Source organism: Talpa occidentalis, unplaced genomic scaffold, assembly GCF_014898055.3.
Source record: "Talpa occidentalis isolate TD23 unplaced genomic scaffold, MPIMG_talOcc4v2.1 talOcc4.14, whole genome shotgun sequence".
In the NCBI taxonomy this organism is placed as follows: domain Eukaryota; kingdom Metazoa; phylum Chordata; class Mammalia; order Eulipotyphla; family Talpidae; genus Talpa; species Talpa occidentalis.
The window spans coordinates 77,836,127-77,858,955 of NW_023601433.1; the positions used below are offsets into that span (position 1 = coordinate 77,836,127).

At 43.0% G+C, this 22,829-nt stretch overlaps 1 protein-coding gene across 5 annotated transcripts in view; it reads left to right on the forward strand.

Annotated features, from left to right (window-relative positions):
- CORO1C (coronin 1C) overlaps positions 1-22,829 on the forward strand; it is a 67,373-nt gene that overhangs the window by 38,664 nt on the left and 5,880 nt on the right. For all 5 annotated transcript variants that reach the window (XM_054695288.1, XM_037511015.1, XM_054695287.1 and 2 more), the window contains 5 exons: positions 4,673-4,795; positions 17,071-17,200; positions 19,604-19,785; positions 21,226-21,345; positions 22,125-22,229. In XM_054695288.1, the coding sequence (XP_054551263.1) occupies positions 4,673-4,795; positions 17,071-17,200; positions 19,604-19,785; positions 21,226-21,345; positions 22,125-22,229 (660 nt within the window). The remainder of the gene's footprint in view (positions 1-4,672; positions 4,796-17,070; positions 17,201-19,603; positions 19,786-21,225; positions 21,346-22,124; positions 22,230-22,829) is intronic.

A 22,829-nucleotide genomic window follows, 5' to 3' on the forward strand; every position in this document is an offset into this window, starting at 1 on the left:
CCACAGGCCCGCGGGCGGGCGGGCATCCTCACCTCTGCTTCCAGATTTCTCGGAAAAGAAGCTGTAGCAGGGTAGTCTGCCATGAATGCTTTTTCTGAGTTCCTCTTTTCCAAGCTCCACTTGTGTTCTGTTTCTTTGGACTTCTACTTTTTACACCAGTTTTCTTAGTTATAAAATGTTACCTGTGTCATTTGCAGTTCCCCGGCTGCCAGAGAGATGGCTAGCTCTTCATGTATCTGCTGAGCTTTCAGTGCCCCCCGGACTCCCCTGCTCACACCTTTGCTAGTCGTCCACTTCGGTGGTTTGCGGGCCTGGTGAACTGTTTCTGTAAATGTTATAGAGTGATGTTAAATTTTTTTTGTAAGCTTAACTTTATGCACGGTGACATTAATCTTTAAAAAAGTATATTTGTTCTACTACAGCTACCTATGTGTATATATTTATACATATGTATGTATTTCTTCTTTCTATTGGGTTGAATGAGGTTTTTTTTCCCTCTGTAATTTCTGCCTACCTCCTGCTCACTCCACATGCTTTCAGAAGTTAAACATTGTCTTTCCCTTTAGTGTTTTTACTCTTATTTTAATATACTCACATGACTTAATCTAAAGCCAGTTCTATCTTTCTACCTTTCTCTAGAGAAGGACCCTGAAACCTTTGAACACTGATTATCTCTCTTATCTTACATATTAGTAATTTGTTCTGCTTTGTTTTACATGTACTCCAGTTAGTCATAATTCCCTCTATTTTATATAGCCTGCTTAAATAACCTCATTTACAGTTCTTTTTTGGTTCCCTGTCGCTTTGGTATCACAGTTCTTCTAGTTCACTTTCTTTTTTTTTTTTTTTTTTTAACTTCTTTTTCTTTTCTTTCTTTTTTTTTTTTTTAAGATTTATTTATTTATTTATACAAGCACTGGGTACAGTCAGAAGCGCAGGAGGGTGAGAGAACCCACCAGAGCTAGAGCGGGGAGCAGAGCAGGCAGAAGGACCAGAGTACACTGCTGAGGGGAGCAGTGGGTGGCAGGAGAGGTCTGCGCGCCATGTGGGACCCTCCTCTTGTGGCCGGGGAGCAGCCGGGGATCGAACCGGCGCTGCAGAGGCTGTGGGCAGCTTCGCAACCCAGCACTCAACCGCTGTGCCACTGGGGAGGCCCTAGTTCACTTTCTTTTCCTGAAATAAGTCCTTTATTTCTTTAAAGTCTATAAATTCTCTCTTTTTGTTTGAAGTATCTTTTGTTTGTTTTTGGCCATCACTTTTGAATAATAGTTTATCTGGGTATGGAACGCAAGGGTGGTGGTTTTTCCTAGCATTTATGAAATATTTCCTCTTAAGTCTTTGTTTCTGTAATTGCTTTTGAGAAGTCTGCCCACAGCCAGCCAAATTATTCTCTCTGTGGGTAATCTGTCTTTTCTCCCTGGTTGCTTTTGAGACTTTTCTTTTTTCTCTAGGTGTTCTAAATTACATCAGGATGTTAATAGATGTGGATTTACTTTTCCTTATACTGTGCCTCTTTAAATTTGAAGATTTATGACGTTAGTTGAACCTGGAAAATTTCCTAACCATTGTACCCTCAGTTTTTTTTTTTTTTTTTTTTAAGATTTATTTATTTATTTATACAAGCATTGGGTACAGTCAGGAGCGCGGGAGGGTGAGAGAATTCACCAGAGCCAGAGCGGGGAGCAGAGCAGGCAGAAGGACCGAAGTACACTGCTGAGGGGAGCAGCGGGCGGCAGGAGAGGTCTGCGTGCCATGTGGGACCCTCCTCCTGTGGCCGGGGAGCAGCTGGGGATTGAACCGGCGCTGCAGAGGCTGTGGGCAACTTCGCAACCCAGCGCTCAACCACTGCGCCACCAGGGAGGCCCTGTCCCCTCAGTTTTTTGTTCTCTTATAGTCTCTTTATTTTCTCCTTCTAAAACGTCTATTTAAATGCATGTCAGAGGCCTCCCCGGTGGCGCAGCGGTTGAGCGCAGGGTTGCGAAGCTGCCCGCGGCCTCTCCGGCGCCGGTTCGATCCCCGGCTGCTCCCCAGCCACCGAAGGAGGGACCCACATGGCGTGCAGATCTCTCCTGCCGCCCGCTGCTCCCCTCAGCAGTGTACTTCGGTCCTTCTGCCTGCTCTGCTCCCCGCTCTGACTCTGGTGAATTCTCTCACCCTCCCGCGCTTCTGACTGTACCCAGTGCATGTATAAACAAAAAACAAACAAATAAATGAATAAATAAATAAAACATGCCTCTATTAAAAAAAAAAAAAAAGAACAATCTAAATGCATGTCAGGCCTCATCTTGGCCTCCCTGTTTCAGGTTTAAATTATGAAATAGCACATGTTCAAAAGAGTATAGCTATAGTTTAGATAGTAATAATATAGTATAATATATACATTAATATATAACATTATAACAATATACTATATAATATTATAATATTATCATTATAAAATGGGTTCACCAACAGCAGCTGAGCCATCACAGATTACCAGGGTTACTAGCTCCAGGGTAGAGTACACACCTGAATTTTATAAGGATGAAGTAAGAGAACTAGGTAAAGTCACCTAGCTTAGGTGCTTAGTAGCAGTTCCTTTTTAAAGGAAAGACATAATCAGGATATAGTAGAGTGGATTGTAGAAGTTGTTAATTTTTCACTAGCACTTATTGAACATAACCAGTGCTAGGCCTGTACCAGGTGTTTTACCTTGATTGACTCAATTAATTCTCACATAAGCTCTTAAAAAATGAACTCTAATGTTCTCATTGTACAGTTGAGGAGCTAAGGCTGAAAGATGCAGTAATTTGGCAGGGGCTTCCTAGCTATTGTAGAAAGCAGCACAAACTCAGCTCCAGACAGGCTGGTTCTCCTTGATTTGTGCTTCACCACCTATAAATAACCTGTGTTGCCCCTGTTTATAACACCTGGATCCTATATGATACTGTGTTTTATTGGCATTTTCTTTTTATTAATTCCTTTTCTAGTGATGCAAATTAGGAGATCCAAGCTGACTTTAATTAGTTTTGCAAGGGGAAAAAGGAGCATGTGGAAAAACCTCAGGCCTCGGTTCTCCAGATAGGACCATCTTCATATCTCAGCTTAGATGTAACCTTTCTCAGCAAAAGAGCTCGCAAAGACAACGAGCCCCAGAAACATGGTCGCATGCCCTTCTGTCTTCCCGCCACTCCTGTGCCTGTGCTGGCAGAGCGTGTCTCAGGCTGCAGTGTAACCGACAGTTGAAATAGATTCCTTGCTCAGCCAGCACATGGCTACCCCGTTCACTTCTTATCTCCACTCAGCACAGTGTCTAGTTTGTAAATGTTCACAAATAATACATATTTGCTAGTTCTTAATCATGAAGTCAATTAATATATGCTAGAAGAATAATAAATGAGTTTTTTATTGAGTATTCACTACATTTTAAGTCCTATGATTAAATTGTTTATGCAGGTATACAAATAATTATAATACTAAGTTATGATTTGCCTAAAAATGTTCTTTTTAGTTTTCACATTATTCCTGGGAGAGAAGTGTCATTTTACAGATGATGAGTTGAAGCTCAGAGAGATTACCTGATTTTGTAAGGTCACATACTGTTCAAGCAATTTAAACCAATAACTCTCTGGCTCTGGGGCCTGTGATTGTGGCATGTTAGCACGCTCCTTCCCTGGAGATTCCCACAGTTGAGTCAAAGTGGAAATATCATAGAATTTATTGACCTTGAAAAATTGCCAGAAAACACCCCAGTGTGACAACTTGCAGCAGCAGCAACAGATCACAGGAGAGCAGCAGCAGCAACAGATGGACTTGGGGGTGTGGTATAGTGGGCCTTTCTGTAGGCCTGCTTTTAGAGCTTATAGAACCTGAGCATCAGCTGACCCTAACCTGTTTAAAAGAGGAAGTAGCCTTTGTGCACTTGGACAATAGCAGTTGTTTTGTTTGACTCACTTATTCTGATAAGCCAGATTGGCTTATTAGAGTCAAATGTTTAACACGAGCAAATTGAAGGTTGCTTATCACCAGCAATAAAAACTGTATTAATGAGATATGGAACTGAATAATGACTGACATCAAAGTGGGTGTTGACCACATGGTCTGACTGGCATTTTTGTTAATCGAGGGCAGTAGAGACCAACAGATTAAAATATAGAATATCCTTTAGCTTTTAAGCAATAGCTAAAACTTTTCTTTAACTTTGCTTGTTCACAGTGTCATTCATTTCCAGAAGTGTTATTTTATATAGTTAAGGATATTAGTGTATTACAAATTATATTTTACATATTGAATAATACCAATTTTTTTTTACATTGAGTTGTTTTTTATTGAGATAACATTGACTTATAATGCTGCGTTATAATATGAATTTTTTTATAGTAAAAACAACTGTAACATGCCATATGTAAAATATAATCATGGAATTTGGGGGAAAAAAAACTTTTGTAGTCTCTTTTACTATATCTATTAATACAGTGGTTCTGTAAATTTGGATCCTTTTAACTTGGTGGAGCTTAATAATAGCTCTTTCCAGAAATGAAAGGTGACAGTTCTTAGAATTGACATCGACCAATATGAATGCCACCACATTGGACGCCTAAGAGTTTTGGTGGGAATACAGGAGAAACGGGCCTGAGAAAACACACAAACTCTGTGGCATTGATGTGCGTAATAGGTCTGTTCTCTCTTTCAGACTGGCCGTATCGACAAATCCTACCCGACAGTATGTGGCCACACAGGACCGGTGCTGGATATAGACTGGTGCCCACACAACGATCAGGTCATCGCCAGTGGCTCGGAGGACTGCACGGTCATGGTGAGCTCCCGGGGCTGGGGGGCGTTGCACCAGGCCAGTGAGGCTGCCTGATGCTTTCCAGAGTGTATGTGGACAGACTCGAAAAGCAGAAAATCATAGCAATTTCAATTGACCATTGAAATGTATAAGGATTTTATCAACATTAAAGTTTAACTACAGACAAGCCTTCTATAACCTCTTACATTGAGTGGTACTATATTATCTTTCTACTGTGTGTGTGTACATGCTATTTGACAGTTGAAATATGTACTCTGTGGGAAGATTTTAGGGAAAGTAAAAGGACTTTTCCAATAATTCTGTGAATGCCCTGGGACCATATTCTCCCTACCCCACCCCCACAGACCACTACCACCAAAGAGAAAAACACTGCTCGCGTGAATAGTATATTAGTGAGGTAGGATGCCAAAGGTTATACAGATAAAATGGAATGTGTGACTGATACGGAGATAGTGACCAGTTTTTGTAAGTGCTTATCTCCAAGCTTGCATCAGAAGGTGTGTTCTGTCTAGTGGACCCTGGTTCAGACAGTCCCTTACATGCAGGTACATGAACAGCTTGAAGATTTTTAAAGTTAAGTTCTTTACATTCCTTTGTTTAGATTCCAAAAACAAGCTGTGTGTGAAACCAGGCTTTGGGTGACTTTCTGATATAAAAGCTGCTCGTCTTCTTAGCCTTAAAATGTAATCATTCATTTAGATCAGTTTTTAATCATAGCCTGAAATATGTTGAAATGGTTAGGCACAGCACAGACTGGGGTGCTGAAAAAGTGAAGTCGGTCCCTAATGCACTTGCCAGCAGTCTCACACAACAGGTGGGCAGCTTGGGGGATTACCCTGCTTTTTATTTCCCTTTTCATTTTTTTGTGGAATGAACCAAACTGAAAAACATTGTTTGGAATGCTTGATTAATTAAAATTATTTTACATAAACAAATTAATTCCTGAAATATGTCATTTAAACATTTATCCATTTTTTCTCATGGACTTTTGGCTGAGGATAACTCCTGTAATCTCATCATTTTGGCAGCCAAAGCATATTAAAGAAATATGCTGCTGTTAAAAGGAATTGTTCCATTTAATGTGCCTTGCTAAATCGATCGTTTTAATGGTGGCAGACATATTTTTCTAAGGAAAAGGAACATTACTTAGTTAGATTGATGCCAACTCCATTTTTAACCTTTCTTGAAAATGCAGGTTTAATCTTTGTTTCCAGCATTAACATTTAAAAAAAATCTGTATTATAAAGCGCACTAAACAGTTACATAAAGATGTTAATTAAGAAGTTGAGTGATTTATTACAAAGTGACCTGTACCAACCTGGTCAAGAAATGGAACTTTCCTGGCCGCCGACACCCTCGTGTGCCCTGTCTTGTCCTCTAGCTCCCTCTAAAGCTAACCAGTGTCCCCACGGCTTTAGTATATATATACCATTGCCTTTCTTTGTGGTTTTCTGTGCATCTTTGGACACTCTAGCTGAGTTTTGTCAATTTCAAAGTAGATTTTATTGCAGTAACATTGGTTTTTAACACTATATAGTTTTAGGAGTATGGGTCCACATCTCTTCAGATGCGGCTGTCACCGCACCGTGCCCACCACAGCACAGTAACCCACACTTGTTCCTCCTCTGTGCTCCCATGTGCCCTCCTGGAAACTTAAGCTCTGCCATCAGAGTCCACGGGTTTGTTTCGGGTTGACGGAGGCTATTCCTTTGTTAAGTTTTCTTCTTAACCCCTGGGCTCCTCTTCCATCCTGTCTTCCTGTCTTGTCCCTGGCAGTGTATCTGTTGGAGTCTGATCCTTCACCTGTATCTTTCAGCAATCTGGATTTTACTGATCACTCTGTGGTGCAGTCCAGCATGCTCCTTTCTTCTCTGAATTCCCTGTGAATGGGCAGCTGGATCCTGAAGGGCCACCAGATTCAGGTTCCTTTCCTCTGACAAGACTGAATGAAGCTGGCTTAGGTTCTTCTGTCCAAGGCATAGGATGTCAGGACAGCTGGTTTTTATTCTTTTGATTTGTGTAGCTGTTAATGTTCAATACCTAGACCCTGCAATTCTTTAGGGGTCACAAAATGGTGATATTGAATTCTATTGTTTTCAGTATTTAACTGGTAAAATTTTATAAGAGGATACTCTCTCTTATTTACCGGCGCTAGAGGCAAGCAGGGTAACGCTCGACTCTTTCTTTTATCCAGTTTTCAAGGCAGCGAGTTGATTCTCTGTCAGCCCCAGAAGGTGACCGATTAGGTGCCCCTCCCCCCTTTATTTCATTGCGAGTTTATGGATTTGAACATAGTCCATGGGTTTTGATCCAGTTCCTTTCTCAAAGTTCAGATCATTCTGCCTGTCAGTGAGAGCCTTTTAAGGTTCTGGAGCCATTTTGACATGGTCCTATAGCTTCCTCGCCAGCTGGTGTGCTGTGGTGTCCCAGGTCATCTGCACAGCCTTGTCCTACACCTCAGACCAGTCCTTTCTCTCAGAAATGATATTTTTTTAAATAGAATTTCTGGATCTTAGTCTGGGTGCTGGGAATGTTCATTGCTCCTTTTGCTTGGATGTTCGTGAGGTTTCTTTCCCTAAACATAGCAATTTTGCGAGAATATTGTCATTTGGAGTTGGTAGTCCTAGGTTCATGGTATACTCTTCCAGTGTAATATGTTTTTAAGAATTTGCAATAAAAGGGGCTAGGATATACATATATATTTAAAGATATAATGCCTTCGTAATATTAAGGCTTTATCTTAATATTTCTAGTTCAAACTGAGGTCTAGAGTTTTAACCTATTTAATATTTTATCTGTCTCCTTCCACTGAGAATCCTGGTTCTCAAGGACTGAAGATATAAAAGATATAAACATATCCTGATTTATCTCATTTGCTTTAGTATAGTGTACTTTACAATAGTTTCAGAGTAAAAATACTGTTATCACTAATTATGACTACTTAAAGACCCATGTAAACCTATGTTATCTCTGTCCTCTATTTTAAAATGATGTGCGTCTCGCTCTTCAGGATCTCTCTTCAAGGTCACGTACCTACTTAACAGCCTCTCCTAGCCTGGTGTACAAGTGACCGCACTGAGTGCTCTGTCAGCCCTTTTGCTGGTCTGCAGTCACTTGAATCATCTGAAACTCCGTTTGCAGATTGCTTAGGAAAAGCTCATGGGAACAATATTCTGAAATTTCTTCTCTGTGACCCGAGCTTGTCAATTAGTACCAATAATAGCTTGTGTGTGACCCTTATTCTGAAGGTGAGGTTTTCTGGGGATAAAATCCTTGGCTCATGGTTTTATATTTGAGTATCTAAATATATTTTTCCATATTTTTTTCGGCATTAACTGTTGCTGACAAAATTCAGATGATAAGTTTAATTTTCTTTCCAGTACAAATCAGATGCTGCTTTCGCTCGGATGTTCATGAGGTTTCTTTCCCTAAACAAAGTAGTTTTACCAGAATATTGTCATTTGGGGTTGGTAGTCCTAGGTTCAATGTATGCTCTTTCAATATAGTTTTAAGCCCTGTTTTTATTTTTCCAGAAAGTTGCCTCAAATTAAAGTTTTAGTATTTCTTCTGTGTCCTTGCCTTGTTTTTTTTTTCTTTTTTCCTCCCAAGATTGATTTACTTATGCATACAAGAGCTGGGGTACAGGCCAGAGGTGTGGGGGGTGAGAGGAGTCACCAGAGACAGAGTGGGGAGCAGAACAGGCAGATCTACTGAAATACACTGCTGAGGGGAGCAGCGGGCAAGACTGGAGAGGTCTGCTGCGCCGTGAGGGTTGCTCCCTGGCCGGCGGATCAAACTCGCCGCGGAGAGCTTCGTAGGTTGCGTCTTAACCCCTGGCGCAACCAGGGAGGCCCTGGTTTTTTTTTCTTTAGGGAATCCTGTTATCCATACACTTAATCCTCGTCACCTGTCTTCAGTCTTTGTCAGATTCTCTCCAAACCTTTTTTTTTCTAGTTCATTTCTTATAGATGGAATGTTTTCTGCTTTTTACCTGGAGAGTGGGGAGCACTGTTTGTCAAGTTTATTTGCCCTTGGGTTCTTTCATGGCTAGTGTTCAGTTCTGTAGTCACTTTTCTTTTAATCCTAACTTTTTCTTAGCCTCTTCTGTGTTTTGAGTTTTTCAAATTCTGATTTATAATGTTCCCTGTCTTGTATTATTTTCTTGATATCTTTTATCTTGTTTTGAAATAGAATTTTTATCTCTTTTTTTGAGCATCTGTTGTTAACACTCTTGTATTGTTTGTAATGACTTTTTTGAGCCACATCTCTTTTTCACCTTGGAGTAATTTTCATGTCTCATTTTTATTCTATGGTTTTCAAGTTTTATGCTTTTAGAAGCTGACTTGGTTCACAGTTGTTCCAGCTTCCCAGAGCTCCCCCTTCTGTCACTGTCAGGCAGTGTTCGGAGACACAGTGACTTGCTTTCTGAGAGTTCCTGGCCTTTTTCATTCCTTTGTCCCTCTTATTTCTACCCTGCTCAGATTTGATTCCAACCCCTGGAATATTTCCTCACATGGGTCCTCTCTGTGGGGTGTAAGGGAAACATCCTTGGTTGGCTTCTAGAGGATGGAGGTCTAGATTGCAGCAGCCCCCAGCTCACCTGCTTTTGGAGAGGGCGGGCTTCCGCCCCCCACTCCTGGCTCCCGCGGGAGCCTGCCCTTCCTGGTCCCTGAGGGTGATGGCTGCCCTGTGAGTTCCCCATGCCTGGAGGTGTAATAGCTGGGTTAGGCTGCTAGTTTGTCCTCCACCTACTTGCTTTTTGGGGTAATCACCTAGTTTTCTGTGAATATTCTCCCGGGGTCTTTATTTTGTTACCCACTTGTTCTATATCTTTATGGAGGGAATTTGAGAAGATCTGAACACTCCGCTGCCATCGACATTACTCTGTTCCTTTAATGTCGGCCCTCTTTGGGGCTGCCAGACTGAACATCTTGGAAATTAAATAGTGCTTTGGGGTAAGTCCTCCTCCTAGTTTTGTTACCTTTTTTTAAAGCCCTTAAAGCTGGCACTGATATTTTAAACACTTAATGTTCCACCAATCACATATTATTATTGGGTAATTACAAGAAGCTTTTTATAGCTTAGCAATTAAAATAATGTTTCAAAGAAATATTTGGTTTTCTCTTACCCCACCTGTTTCTTAATGCCTCATTTTTCACATTGCTCTCCTGAAGGTAAAAGAACACCGTACAGTAGATTGAATGGTTTTAAACACCATTTCCTTCCACTCCCATTACTTCCTTCCCTTAAAAAAAAAAAAAAAAAAAAAAAAAAAACCCCAAACAGGAAAGCTCTCTGTAGTTTCCCAACTCTGGGGTGTTGGTCGTGGCACACGAGGTAGAGTAGAGAGCATAGCAAGGCCAAGTTGGAGGACAGAAAGGGAGACTGAGGCTAGGAGGGCTGAGCACATGCAGGTCACTTCAATGGCCTCAGCCTCAGGTGCCTTACATGTCAGAAACAAAAACCTAGTCGCGAGGGGCAAGGAAGGTGTAAATGTGTAACGAGCCGACATTTCTGCCACTTCTGGTGTGCATGTGGAGCGGGTCATGGCAGCGAGAATGGATTGTTGCCTTAGCAGCCATCAGTGCAAAGACTCCAGGAGAACCCGTTTACCAAAGGAACTGCAGAATGATTAAATTCACTTGAAGCTGCTTTTTGTATTTATAATTCTCTTGGGATCCAGGCATGCAGCATTGACTTGTTCACTTTGAGCATCGTCCCATGACAGTGAGGTCACTTGGACTGCAGTCTTCGGAGAGGGGGTGCCAGCTCGATGGTATGCGCCTTCATCTTTTAGAGCAGGCAGGCTCTTTTCAGCAGCTGCAAAGTAAATTATACTGGCATTGTTTACCTTTACTATTTTTTGAAGCACCACTTTATACCAGCAAATAACAGTTAATATAAACTCTCTTCCCAGAAACTGTACTCTTCCTAGGTCTTCCAACGTTTGGTACTGTGAGTTCTTTCTCCTCCAGGATACTTCTCAGAGAGAGTTCTTGAGATTGTGACTACTAAGATATATGTGGGGAAATTTTAGCTCCAAGTAAATAAGTGTTTTAAAAATACAGAGAGTAGCAGTCCAGGTATTGAGTGGTGATCAACTTGTGCCTGAGGATAATGATCAAATTAGTTTTAAATGGATGCTTTTCTCTTCTCCCAGCTCAGCCTCGCCCTCCTATGGAAATCAAATGAAAAAAAAAAAAAACTACAGATTTTACACTGGTTTTTTTTTTTTTTTTTTTGCTTCCATTGTAAAACTTCCTAATACAGTTTTGCCTTGAAATAAAAGCCAAAGTGCCTTTGTAGTGGATGATGAGCGTGTGTGCCTCAGGCTCTCGTCCCTCCAGTCCTGTGCTGGCTACTTGTTGTTTTCATCTTGTGCAGTTCGCATTTGGGCCCTGTGCCCGTGGGTATTGTGCCCTTAGCAGATCAGCACCCAGTACTGGGTTTTTGATTTCCCCAAACGTTTTGTCACTCACACATGTCATGGCTCTTTGGGAATGTCCTGGCTGTCCCCCCTGGCTTGGGGGATCAAAGGCCTCCGTAGAGAGCATGCTCTTCTGCAGCTGCTCAGGGTCTTCATGCCTCTTCCTGTCTCTTAAGAGCGTCCCTTTCCTTCATTTTCCCTTTGGAATTGGTTTCCTTAGCACTTTAAAAATAAAACCTTTCAGGGCAGAGGGGTTTTGGCCCTTTTTGTGGCTGTAATGAGAGTGCCCAACCTGATAGCCAGTTCATGATGGGCCCTTAGGACAGGGAAGCGGTGCCTGGAAATGCTTTGTCTTTAGCTCTCTCTGTTTGAGAAACAAAACCATCCGACAAATGGATTTAAAACTTACTTGAAAGAAACCCAAGTTTCTTAATGTTCCTCGCTTTTTCATCATTGGAACTATTCTCTTGAGCCGTCCAATTTCCACATTCCAGAATTTCACGCACAGATCGATGTCACGATGCTGTAGTTCTAGCACGAACGTCAAGTTGTTTTGATTTTTTTTTCCAGAACCACGATGGGTTTTCACTGATTGATTCACTCTTTCATCTGGAAAGCCTTGGGACTGATTGCCTTTTTCCCCTTCCTTTCAAAACAAAACATTGCCATAGTGATGTGTTTTCCAAATAGAAATTTTCAGGAGCCGCATGGCAGCATTAAAAAAAAAACAAACATTGCGCGTGCATGGGGAGGTGACTTGCCGTTCCTGCCACACTGAGAAGCTGCTCAGGCACAGCAGAAGATGCTGCTCCTTGTCGTCTTCTCTGCTCACTATATATGGTTTTGAAAAAGCAGGCAGTTGCTACAGTTCTCCCTCACCTGCAGCCAGGGAGCAGAGCAGAGCTGACAGGCCTGCAGGGGGAGGAAACCTGTTCTCATTTGTGCTCATTGGCCAAGGCATGAACTGGAGACTTACACACATGATGCCATTTAGGTAGCTGGGTACAGGGCTAAATATATTTAAAGATAAGACTCAGAAGCCTTGATATATAGACCTATATACGGAGTCCTAGAGGTTATAGTAACAGCAAGAAAAACAATCATGAACATAGAGTAATCACTTTGGCAAGGGGTGAGGGGGGGTGTCAAGGACTGTGTTCTAAGTCGTAATGTACTTGGTTATATTAATCATGCAGCCCGGGAAACAGGCCAGGGGACAAGGGGCACACAGTGGATGAGGGCCCTGTGGGACCCAGGTCTGTGCAACTCCAAAGCCCGTGTCCTTCTCCCGAGTTCACAGTGGTGTAGTGCTTGTGCATACAAAACATCTGAGCTCATTTCACCCTCCCAGTGACCCGAGCAAGCCGAGCTGACGCTGTCCTTTGTGTCAGACAAGGAAGTCGAAGCTCCCCAGAGTGAGCTCTTTAGGCCGCCATGGCCAGTATGTGTCCCAGCTCTGACAGGAGCCCATGTCTTCCACCTCCAGGGCAGCCTCCTTCCCACCACACCAGGGCATGTCCCAGGTTATGCACAAGAAGAGGAAACTTCCTTTGTGTCGAGTAGGACTGGCGCTTGTTGTTGGAGCTGAAACGGAGGCAAGCCCCCTTGAGTCCACACTGGAAAGCCGCCGCCCGGAAGGAGCACCCAGCCCGAAGAGGGGCAGAGAGCCGAATAGTGAGGGCCTCATTGTGAGCGCGGGCAGCAGCACCAGCCAGGGGGTGTGTCTGCCCAGTGTGGAAAGGCTTACACATCTCCCAGCTCTCTGCACAGTCTACAGTGGAGAACAACACCATCTTTATTTACCAGCAAAGACAAGAAAGAGCCGTCGTCTTTTCAACTAGTTTCACAGACTTTCCCGGTCACTTACTCCTCTCACCGTAAATCCTCCTGCCTGTGTTGGCGTTTTTCCTCGGGTGCCTTTTCCTGTCAGTCCCTCAGCCAGCCTCTTTGGGGCTGTGCTTTTTAGCAAATTGCTCTGTGAATCTGTGTTTTTCATTTTGAAACTGAATACTTGATTTCCTTCCTCCTCATCCCTTTCTCCCTTCCACCTGTCACCCAACTCCTGTTCATCCTCAGAGGTGGTGCCCTTGGGGAGCCTCCCCGAACATACCACAATGGAGCCGTGGATGCGATCTCGTGGCACTCGCAATGCCATGGGCGCTCAGCTTCTGTGCTGGCATAGTGCGGGTCACGTGCCATGAGGATTCCTGGTGAATATGCAGCACTAACTGTAGCTCACACTCACCCAAATCCTGCCATATGCCAAACACTGTTCTAAAAGCTTCAGCTTCATATTGCTACATTGGACCTGAAGACAACCCCCATGAAGGTGCATTCAATTATTACTCCCATTTTATAGTTGAGGAAACTTAAGGCCCAGGTTTAATTCAGGTGAACAGACCCATGGTCATGCAGCTGACAGGCGGTGAAATTAGGAAGTGGACAATCTGTTCTAGTTTAAAGCCATTGTCTTAACCACTGCACTGTACTGTCACTACATTTTGGGGGGACACTGACTTGTGTCAGATACTGTTCTGAGGGCCTTATTGATTCATTTAATCCCCCTAGTAGCCCTAGAAAGTACAGGGCTGGCGTTTCCTATGTGCAGTGATGTCAGGTTCTTTACCCAGCACCTTCACGTCAGTGTCCCGGGCGGGAGGTGAGCACGGGTCAGTTTGACCCCAGAGTGCATGCTCCCACACTGCGTCACACCACTTGTCTTTGCTGTCTTTGATTCTCAATCTAGTAGAAGTCTCTGCCTTTTTTTAGACCGTGCACCCCTTGAAGGCAGGGCCTGCTGTTTGCTAGACTTTTGTTTCCCTCCTTGCCTGCTAGTGTGCCTGCCTTACAGTGGCTGCTCAGAAACATGTAGCATGAATGAGTAACCACGGTAGTAAAACGGTTGGTTCAGTGACTGAATTAAATGCATAAACCTCGTTGAAGGAACCATTGAATCTGCCAAAAATGAGATAAAAAAGGAACAGAGTTTTTCTCATTTAAAAAACAATACAATAAATACTTTGCTTCATCATTAAAGTTTATTGCCATCCAAGGGAAAGATGAAGTTCTGTTAGGAGTTCTGTTTTCACACTGTTTAAGATTGGAAATGCTGATTGGAACCAAAGCCTCCCATCACACCATGCCTCTCTGGCGGTGTGGAAATGCACTCTTTGGTCCTGTCAGAGTTAGGCACAGAAGGTTGTACAGTCCTTGCAAGACGCCGCCACACCCCATGGTTATGGTGCCCTCTGGAGATGGCGGGTGGTATTGCTGCTCTTCGCTTCTATGCCTGTCAGACCTCCGTGCAAAGTGCATTTCCTGTTGAGTCTCTAAGGTCTCATTTCATAATTATTTCTCTGATGACTTCATTCACGCTTTGATCATTATCAGCAGTTGCTTTCTGTTCCTTTGTTCAGAATTTCAGCCCTCCTTGATGTGCATATAGCCAAGTTCAATTTGGAGCTGTTCACTGTCATAAACCCTTGAATAAAAATAGCACATGTCAAGTTGAAAGCAAACACGTAATGCTGGGAGATGAGGAGCAGCTGCCTGTGCTCCCAGCGAGACTGGTCCGGGTGAGGGGCAGGAGGAGGCAGGTAGGTTTTCCTTCTGCGCCTTCTGTGATTGTTCCCATCTGCCTTGCGTAATGCTTGCTGAAGGATGAGACTGGCTCAGAGGAAATTAGGTGATACCCTAAACTTGGACCCTCAAGAGGCAGCTCCCTTTTGCCACGATTTGCCTAGCGGGTTATATTTAGCAGGGCAGAATTTAGCTATAAAAAATCCGTGACTTTTTCCCATTATCAGGATGGCAAAGTTTTCATTCTAATTTTTTGCAGGACAACAGAACTGACTGAACCGTAAACACTCATCTAATCCAGATCTCTGCCTTCCACCAAGCAATTGAAAACAGACAGTTGTTTGTCTCCTTCTTAAAAACCCCAACAAAGGAAAATTCTGTTTCTCACTTGTTCCACTGTTGAACATGATTTTTCACTGACAAGCTCTAAATTTTTCATGAAGTAGTTTTTAAAATCTTTTTTTTGTGTGTGTGTGGGGGGTAAGTTCATGGATTGTAATCTTCATATATAAGAAGAAATTAACATACTGTAATCTTCATATATAAGAAGATGATCACTTTAAACATTACTCAGTATCTGACCTCCCACAGGGTTCTTGGTGCTCGTTGGCTTAGCTAAGACCTGGTCCTTTTATTTTTTGAAGCCGGCTTGGTCTTGCATTGTTAGCCTTGAAGTCTCTTGTTTCTCCCACTCTGCTGCTTTTCCTATTCCTGTCATTCCCCACCACCCAGGCACATCCCCAGATAAGATATGGTAAATCTTCTCTTGAGTCATCAAGATTTAAATAGCTTTATTGAAATATTCCCAATTAGTTCACCCATTTAAAGTTTACATTTCAATGATTTTTAGTATATTCAGCTATCACTGGCTGAATATGCATGTACAGCCGTCACCAGAGATAGCTATAGGATATTTTCGCCACCTCAGAAAGAAGCCCCATATTCTTCAGCTGTCACCCCCTTGGTCCCCAGCAGTAGGCACTACACAACCTCTAATCTTCTTTCTGTCTCTGTGTGCTTTCCTGTTCTGCACATTTCATGTACATGTAATCCTACAGCACGTGGTCTTGTATGATTGGCTTCTTTTTCCTTAGTGTACTCTTTCCAGGCCATGATGTAACGTGTCAGTCCTCCATTTCCTTTTGTAGCCAGATAGTCCCTGTCATAGTGGGCTTATCTTCTCTTTAGTTGCTAGACATTTGAATTGTTTCCACCTTTGGGCTATTGTGAATAATGCTGCTGAAAACATGTGTGCACACGTTTTCATGCAGTGCTTTCTCGTTTCTCTTGGGTAGGTATGCAGGGGCAGTATTGCCGGTCAGCTGGCAGCCCTGAGGAAGGGTGTTGGGGGAGAGGGGGTGGCTTCGCATCCCCACTGGCAGCGTGTGAGGACTCTGGTTTCTCTGCATCCTCACCAGGACTTGTTATGTGACTCCTTGATTCCAACCTCCTATTTTATTGTGGTTTTGACTTATATTTCCCTAATCACTGAAATGTTGAGCTTATGTTCATATGCTTTCTGGCTACTTGTATGTCTTGAAAAAATGTCTGTTTAGAACCCTTGCTCATTTTTTAAATGAGTTACTTGTTCTTTTATTGTTGAGTTGCAAGATTTTTTTTTTAGTATATTCTAGATAATGGACCTGATCACATGTGATTTGCAAACCATTTCTTCTCATTCTGTTCTGAATTCATTCTAAAGACATTCTTGTCTTTTACCTTTCTTGATAGTGTCCTTTGAAACACGAACGTTTTTAGTTCCAACCAGATTCAATTAATTTTTTCTTCTGTGAGATTTCTATATTACATGTTACAAAGCTATTAGGTATATTTTTATTCTCCAAGTTAAAGTCGTAGAAAATATTGATGTGTTAGAAACAACAGCATCCCTCAAGAGCTTTTGGTGGGTAGAGTTTGCACTTCTCTTAGGAACCATGGACTGAATTAGGAGTTCTCACCCAGTGCTGCTTCGCCTGGGCACTTCGTCATTCAATCTTTCAGTCTTTTGCATGCTTCTAACTGGCTGGTTTTGAACTTATCGGGGAATTTAAAATCTCAACTAATATTAAATAACAGAGGAGCTGTAACGTTGTGTAAAGGCTTATGGTTATTCTGACTTTTAATATCCTATTTATATCTTATAAACAAACTTACACAGTTGTTTCACAATATGCTGCCTCACCCAAGCACCATCGCGTATTCTGGACGGTCACAGTAGCTGTGATAAAGGTGACAGTATTCACACAGGTTATCTGTCTTCCTGTTCCAACAGGTGTGGCAGATCCCAGAAAATGGACTCACCCTTTCCCTGACCGAACCCGTGGTGATTTTAGAAGGCCACTCAAAGAGAGTTGGTATCGTGGCCTGGCACCCGACAGCCCGCAACGTGCTTCTTAGCGCAGGTAAGAGCTAAGCACTCCTCTCCTGGGCCCTGGCTTTTGGTCCTCACCTCCCTTTGTGTTGAGGGACCTTCAAACGCATTCTGATTGTGTACTTTACAGTTTTAAGCAGATCATTAAGAATCCTGGGAGTGGTGTCCTAACCCTCGAGTTCGAGTGCGCTTTGATAATCCGACTGAAACATAGATCTCCTACAGAGGAAAATGAGCAGGATCATATTGCCCGCGATTTCAGCAGATTCCTGGTTCCTGAGGGCTCTTGATTCGTGCTAGAGGCTCAGTTATTCCTCACATAGTAGGAGGAACACGGGTTGCACCCAGGCTCTGGGTCCTGCCCTGGTGGTGTTTCCAATTTGGGGTGATCGTGTTAGGCAAATATCCTCCACCCTTAAAAAAAAATGCTTTCATTTTTCTCCTTAGCGAGCAGTATATGTGTGTTGCAGAGAGTATATATAAACAAAAGGAAGAAAATAAAAATCCCACCTTCCAGAGGGAGCATCATTCCTGCCATTTCCATGGCTTTTTCCAGAAGCAAGTTTTGTGCACATCCATAAATAATTTTATACAGGAAGATGGGTTCAGACATTTTACACATCATCTGCTTTCTGCGCTTAGTGACACATTGTGGTCCTTTTCGTGTACCTTTGAATGTTCTTCCTGTGATATTTTTAATGACTGCATTAGAGTTCGTTGTGTTCCTGAGTTTATTTAATCAGATCCCTAGTTCTAGTCATTGAAGTTTCTGATTTTTTTGCTATTAAACAGCTCTGCTGTGAACCCCCTGGTGTTCTTACTGCTTTTCCACGAGAGGAGTTTCCAGATTTTGTCTGACAATTCTTTGCCTTTGTCAGAATTGAAGGTTTTTATCTTCTTTTATAAAAGCAACACAAAGGGCAGGAGGGAGCTTTCTGAGGTGATGGAAATGTTCTGTTTCTATGGGAGTATATGTGTCAAAACTTACCCAATGTATACGTCAAGTGGGTGCGTTGCATTCTATGTAAATTACACTTTAATAAAGTGGTTTATTAAAAAAGCAACACTAACATTAGTGGTAGATTTTAAGGTCTTTTTTCTCGCCAGAAAAAAGAAGAGTGTGCAGTCAGTTTTTAACTGGAAATAGAGGGTATTTATGATATAAGTTAAATCTTAAATGCTAGGGAACTTATTGAAACCAGGGACGACTTTTCGAAAAGGATATTACTTAGGATTCTTTTTAAATTCCAATTGGCTGTACCTGGGAATCCTTCAGATGATGTCCTCAGACCACAATCTGACAAGGAGAGAAAAAACTTCCAGAGATGGAATTCCATCATGGAAAATTCCCTCCTCCCCTTCTCATCTAGGTCAGACATTAAGTCTCATCAGGAGACTGATCCTCACTCTCCTCCCTTCACAAGTGGAGGAGAGTGATGGCTCGCATGGTTCTGCATATTTTAAGACGATGTGATCTATCCACTGTGACTGAAGTTACCATTTGCTGGTGATGAGCAACGCAGAGGAAAGGTCGCGTCTCCATCCCAGAATTTTGCTCCATCTTTTCATACCCTTTTGCAGGTGTTTTTGTTTCAATTTTTTCCCCAAATTTCCTACTTCTAATCTTAGGTAACAGGTGCCCTGGATGTTAGTGGCTTATTTTCCTACAGTACTTGCAAGATGGGTTTATGGGTGGGAATTTCACTCTCCAAGTGTCCGTCCTCGTTTTGCTTCAACTTGAACTAGTGTCCTGGCACAACAAGTGCATGTCTTTTTAAAGGGTCCTGTGAACTTGGAGGAAGGGAGAATGGAGTTAATGAGCTGAGGGGTTGTGGCTGTGTCTATACTGGCCTCTTCTTGGGTCAGGTTCTGAATCCACAAGCCTGCTGGATTCCAGTTTGGGTTCTCAAATCAGGCCAGTCTTGGCCCATTTTTCTCCCGCTTTAAAGATAAAGATCTGCTGTGAGCAGGCGGTGAGGCCAGTCTTGGCAGCACTTCCTTCCACCGTGTGCTTTCCCTGCATTAATCCAGCCCTATGGTCCGCAGTGTGTCACTGACTTGAGTAACTGGCCACCCGGCGTTTTCGTAGCGTGTCCTAAACCTAAACACTTACTGAAACCCGGGTGTTTTGGTTCCCCTAGAAAAGAAAATAAGCTTCATTTGATCTGATGCTTGTTTTACTAGAAAAAGAAACTTATATAATCACTTGGGGTCCACCAACCCCAACTCTTAAACACAGAATTTAATTTTCTGATAGTTCTTTGTTTCTTTCATGAGCCCATACTAAGCATTTCTTTCACACCAGTGTCTTTTGCTGCTCATCACTTCAGTTTGTGACACCCAGCCCTTTCTTGGCGGTGCACAGCCTGACTGTAGTGTTCAGGACTGTTGCCGTATACGTGTCTCTAACCTTGGAGGGCTGTGCTTGCTGCAGGCTGTGATAATGCCATCATCATCTGGAACGTGGGAACAGGGGAAGCCCTGATTAACTTGGACGACATGCACTCGGACATGATCTACAACGTCAGCTGGAACAGGAATGGCAGTCTGATCTGCACAGCTTCCAAAGACAAGAAAGTGCGAGTAATCGATCCTCGGAAACAAGAAATTGTCGCTGTGAGTACTGTTTGGCCAAAACCCTGACTATGTGTAGCACTTTGGTGAGTGTGAACTTTCTACGCATCAAGGTGGGCGGGCGAGGCTGGCGGCCACCAGTGGACCCTCGGTGTGTAGACACCGGCATCGGGAAGGGCTTGTGGGACTTCTGACTATCTCAAATCAGTTCTTTTCAGGGATGTTTGTTTCTTGCCTGTATCCAAGTCCTATTTCTTACATGGTAACCATTTTTTCACAAAGAAACGTTTTTATCAGTGCACTAGAATCCTTAAGAGTTTAGCCGTTTAGATCAGCTCTTGACTTAAGTACTGAATATCGATTGGTTCCCCACCCTGTTCCAAAAACCATTAAGATGCCTTACGAGAATGTCGTAAGTCCTCTCAGCAGCTCCGTGTCTTTAATTTTTTTTTTTAAATATTTATTTATTTATTTATGCATGCATGCATGCATGCATGCATGCAAGAGCCGGGGTACAGGCCAGATGCGCGGGAGGGTGAGAGGATTCACCAGAGACAGAGTGGGGAACAGAACAGGCAGACAGACGAAATACACTGCTGAGGGGAGCAGCAGGCGGGACAAAGAGGTCTGCTGCGCCATGTGGGACCCTCACTGGCCGGCCGGGATCAAACCGGCGCTGCAGAGGCTGCGGACAGCTTCACAGCGCGGCACTCATCCGCCTGCGCCACCAGGGGAGGCCCTCCATGTCTTTAATTTCTGCCCCCAAACTAGACTACAACAAAACCACATTTCATGACAGGAGGTGGACATTTGGAACTTTAGTCAGGCTTAAAATGACAAGTGTTAAAGCCAAGAATGCTTCCCTTGAGCCTGCTTCCCTGAGATATGGTGGTTCTCTGCCCTGTGGCCTCTCAAGATTTTGGGCCCAGTCGTGTCTGGGGCTTGTTGAACAGCAGGATCATGCCTGGCCCCGTACAACGACGTGCTTTTCCCATTGGAACCTCTGAGGATGGTTCTGCTGTGCCATCACTGAGCAGATGAGGCAGAGGGAGGGCTTAGCCAGACTTTCTGTCCTAGGAAGTAGGAATTGTGCTAGAAACTGGAGGGGTGTCCAGCCTGCATGTTGTTATGCTCTTAGGATACAGACATTTGGCAGAGCTCATTCGTGTGTGTGGGTTGGTTGGTTGGTTTGTTTTTGCATTGCAAGAACTGAGTTTGGCAGCAGGGCCTTGTGGAAGGAGTAAGACTCTAAGTGAAATCCTGGCTACTTGGCTCACTCACTGAGGGGCCTTTACCAAGTCACTTAGTGTCTGTTTCCTCATCTGGGAAGGGGAAGTGGTCTGTTCTCTCTCTCTCTCTCATGCACGCTCACACGTGTGTTCACTTTCATATGAATGGCATGTGGGGTGTGGTTGGGTTCAGTTTGTGAGCCCCCTCTTTTCCTTCTTGCTGTTTGAATATGTGTAATGTGCCTGCCCCCAGGAGAAGGAGAAGGCGCATGAAGGAGCAAGGCCCATGAGGGCCATCTTCCTGGCAGATGGGAATGTCTTTACCACTGGTTTCAGCCGCATGAGCGAGCGGCAGCTGGCTCTCTGGAACCCGGTACGTCCTCCCCAGCCCCCACTTGCTCACACTTGCGCTTTCTCTTTTATGATGGGTCTTTGGGTGAGTGAGGATTCTTGGTTGACTCTTTTGAACTCCTGCATATCTTAAATTGGATATGTGAAGTTGTTATTCTCACTGGAAACATTGCTAAGTGTATTTCAGAAACACATTCTTGGTACTCCTAAGCAGTGTGTGTTGACTGTATATTTTAAAAAGAATGCAGGAAGAATTGTGTGTTTTAGACTTGGAAAATAATGAACTTGGTTCTCTTTTATAAAGAATGTGATCCAGTGTCGACATCAAAATAGTTATGCTTGGGAAAATGATCGTAACAGCATAAGTATAAAAAATACTGAACTAGATACACTAAGATCCAAACGGACCAAAATGGTAGTTATTTCTGCTACTCACTGTGCTGGGGATTATGGAATTTTTGTTGTTGTTTTTTTCTTATATCTTTTAAAGAACATATTTATTTTATAATAAGAAAAAAGATTTAAAAAAGGAGTCATAAAGGAGAAGGCCTCTCTGATTTCCATCATGAAATCACAGTGACATTTGCCGTAATTACCGTGTGCAGTGAACATGATTTTCAGTGGGCTGGAGCCCATTTCATGTCACTGTTGCTATTTACAGGCCAGAATGTTAATGTGCATTGCCCAGACTTCCATTATTCCAGGGAAATGGCTAACTTAACAGGATGAAAGAATGTATAATAATGTTATAGAAATTCATCTTTAAAAAATGTCTCCATCTGTATTTTAATTTTTCTCCAGAAAAACATGCAGGAACCGATTGCTCTTCATGAAATGGACACGAGCAATGGGGTGTTGCTGCCTTTCTACGACCCTGACACCAGTATCATTTACTTGTGTGGAAAGGTAAACAGTGGTTTTCATGGTTGGCATTAAATTCAAGAAGCTGAGTTTATCCTTCAGAGCTTTTGAAGATGAGCAGGATGTTAAATCATTTTCTTATTATTGTTTTTAAATTGTATCATTTTTTACGAGGTAACATTGGTTTATAACACTGCATTTTAATATTTTAATTCATCTATTTGTGTGTGTGGCGCGAGAATAAGGGCAGATGGCTTAGTTTTCGGTCTTCAGACTGGACTGTGTGTGGCCTGCCGCTTGTGTGGTGATAACGTACCGTGCTCCGTGTTTTTGATGGAAGCTGGGTCAGGGTGTTGGGGCAAACGCTGACGGGAATCGTCACTCAGTTCAGTGAGAAGGAGTACAGGCTGCTGACGTGTTTTCACCTACAGGTGCTGTGTGGTTGATGGTGTTAGGCTGCTCTGAATTGGTGCCAGGGACAAATAACCACTTTGCCATATATCATGCTAAAATCGATCAGGTAGCCTACAACTGGCAGTAAGTTACTTACTATGCGTGGCCTGGACTTGTGAGGAGAGAAGGGCTTTGTGGAGGAGCTTTTCAGGACCTCAGCGACTCTCTAGAAGGTCCTTGTTCCAGGACCTT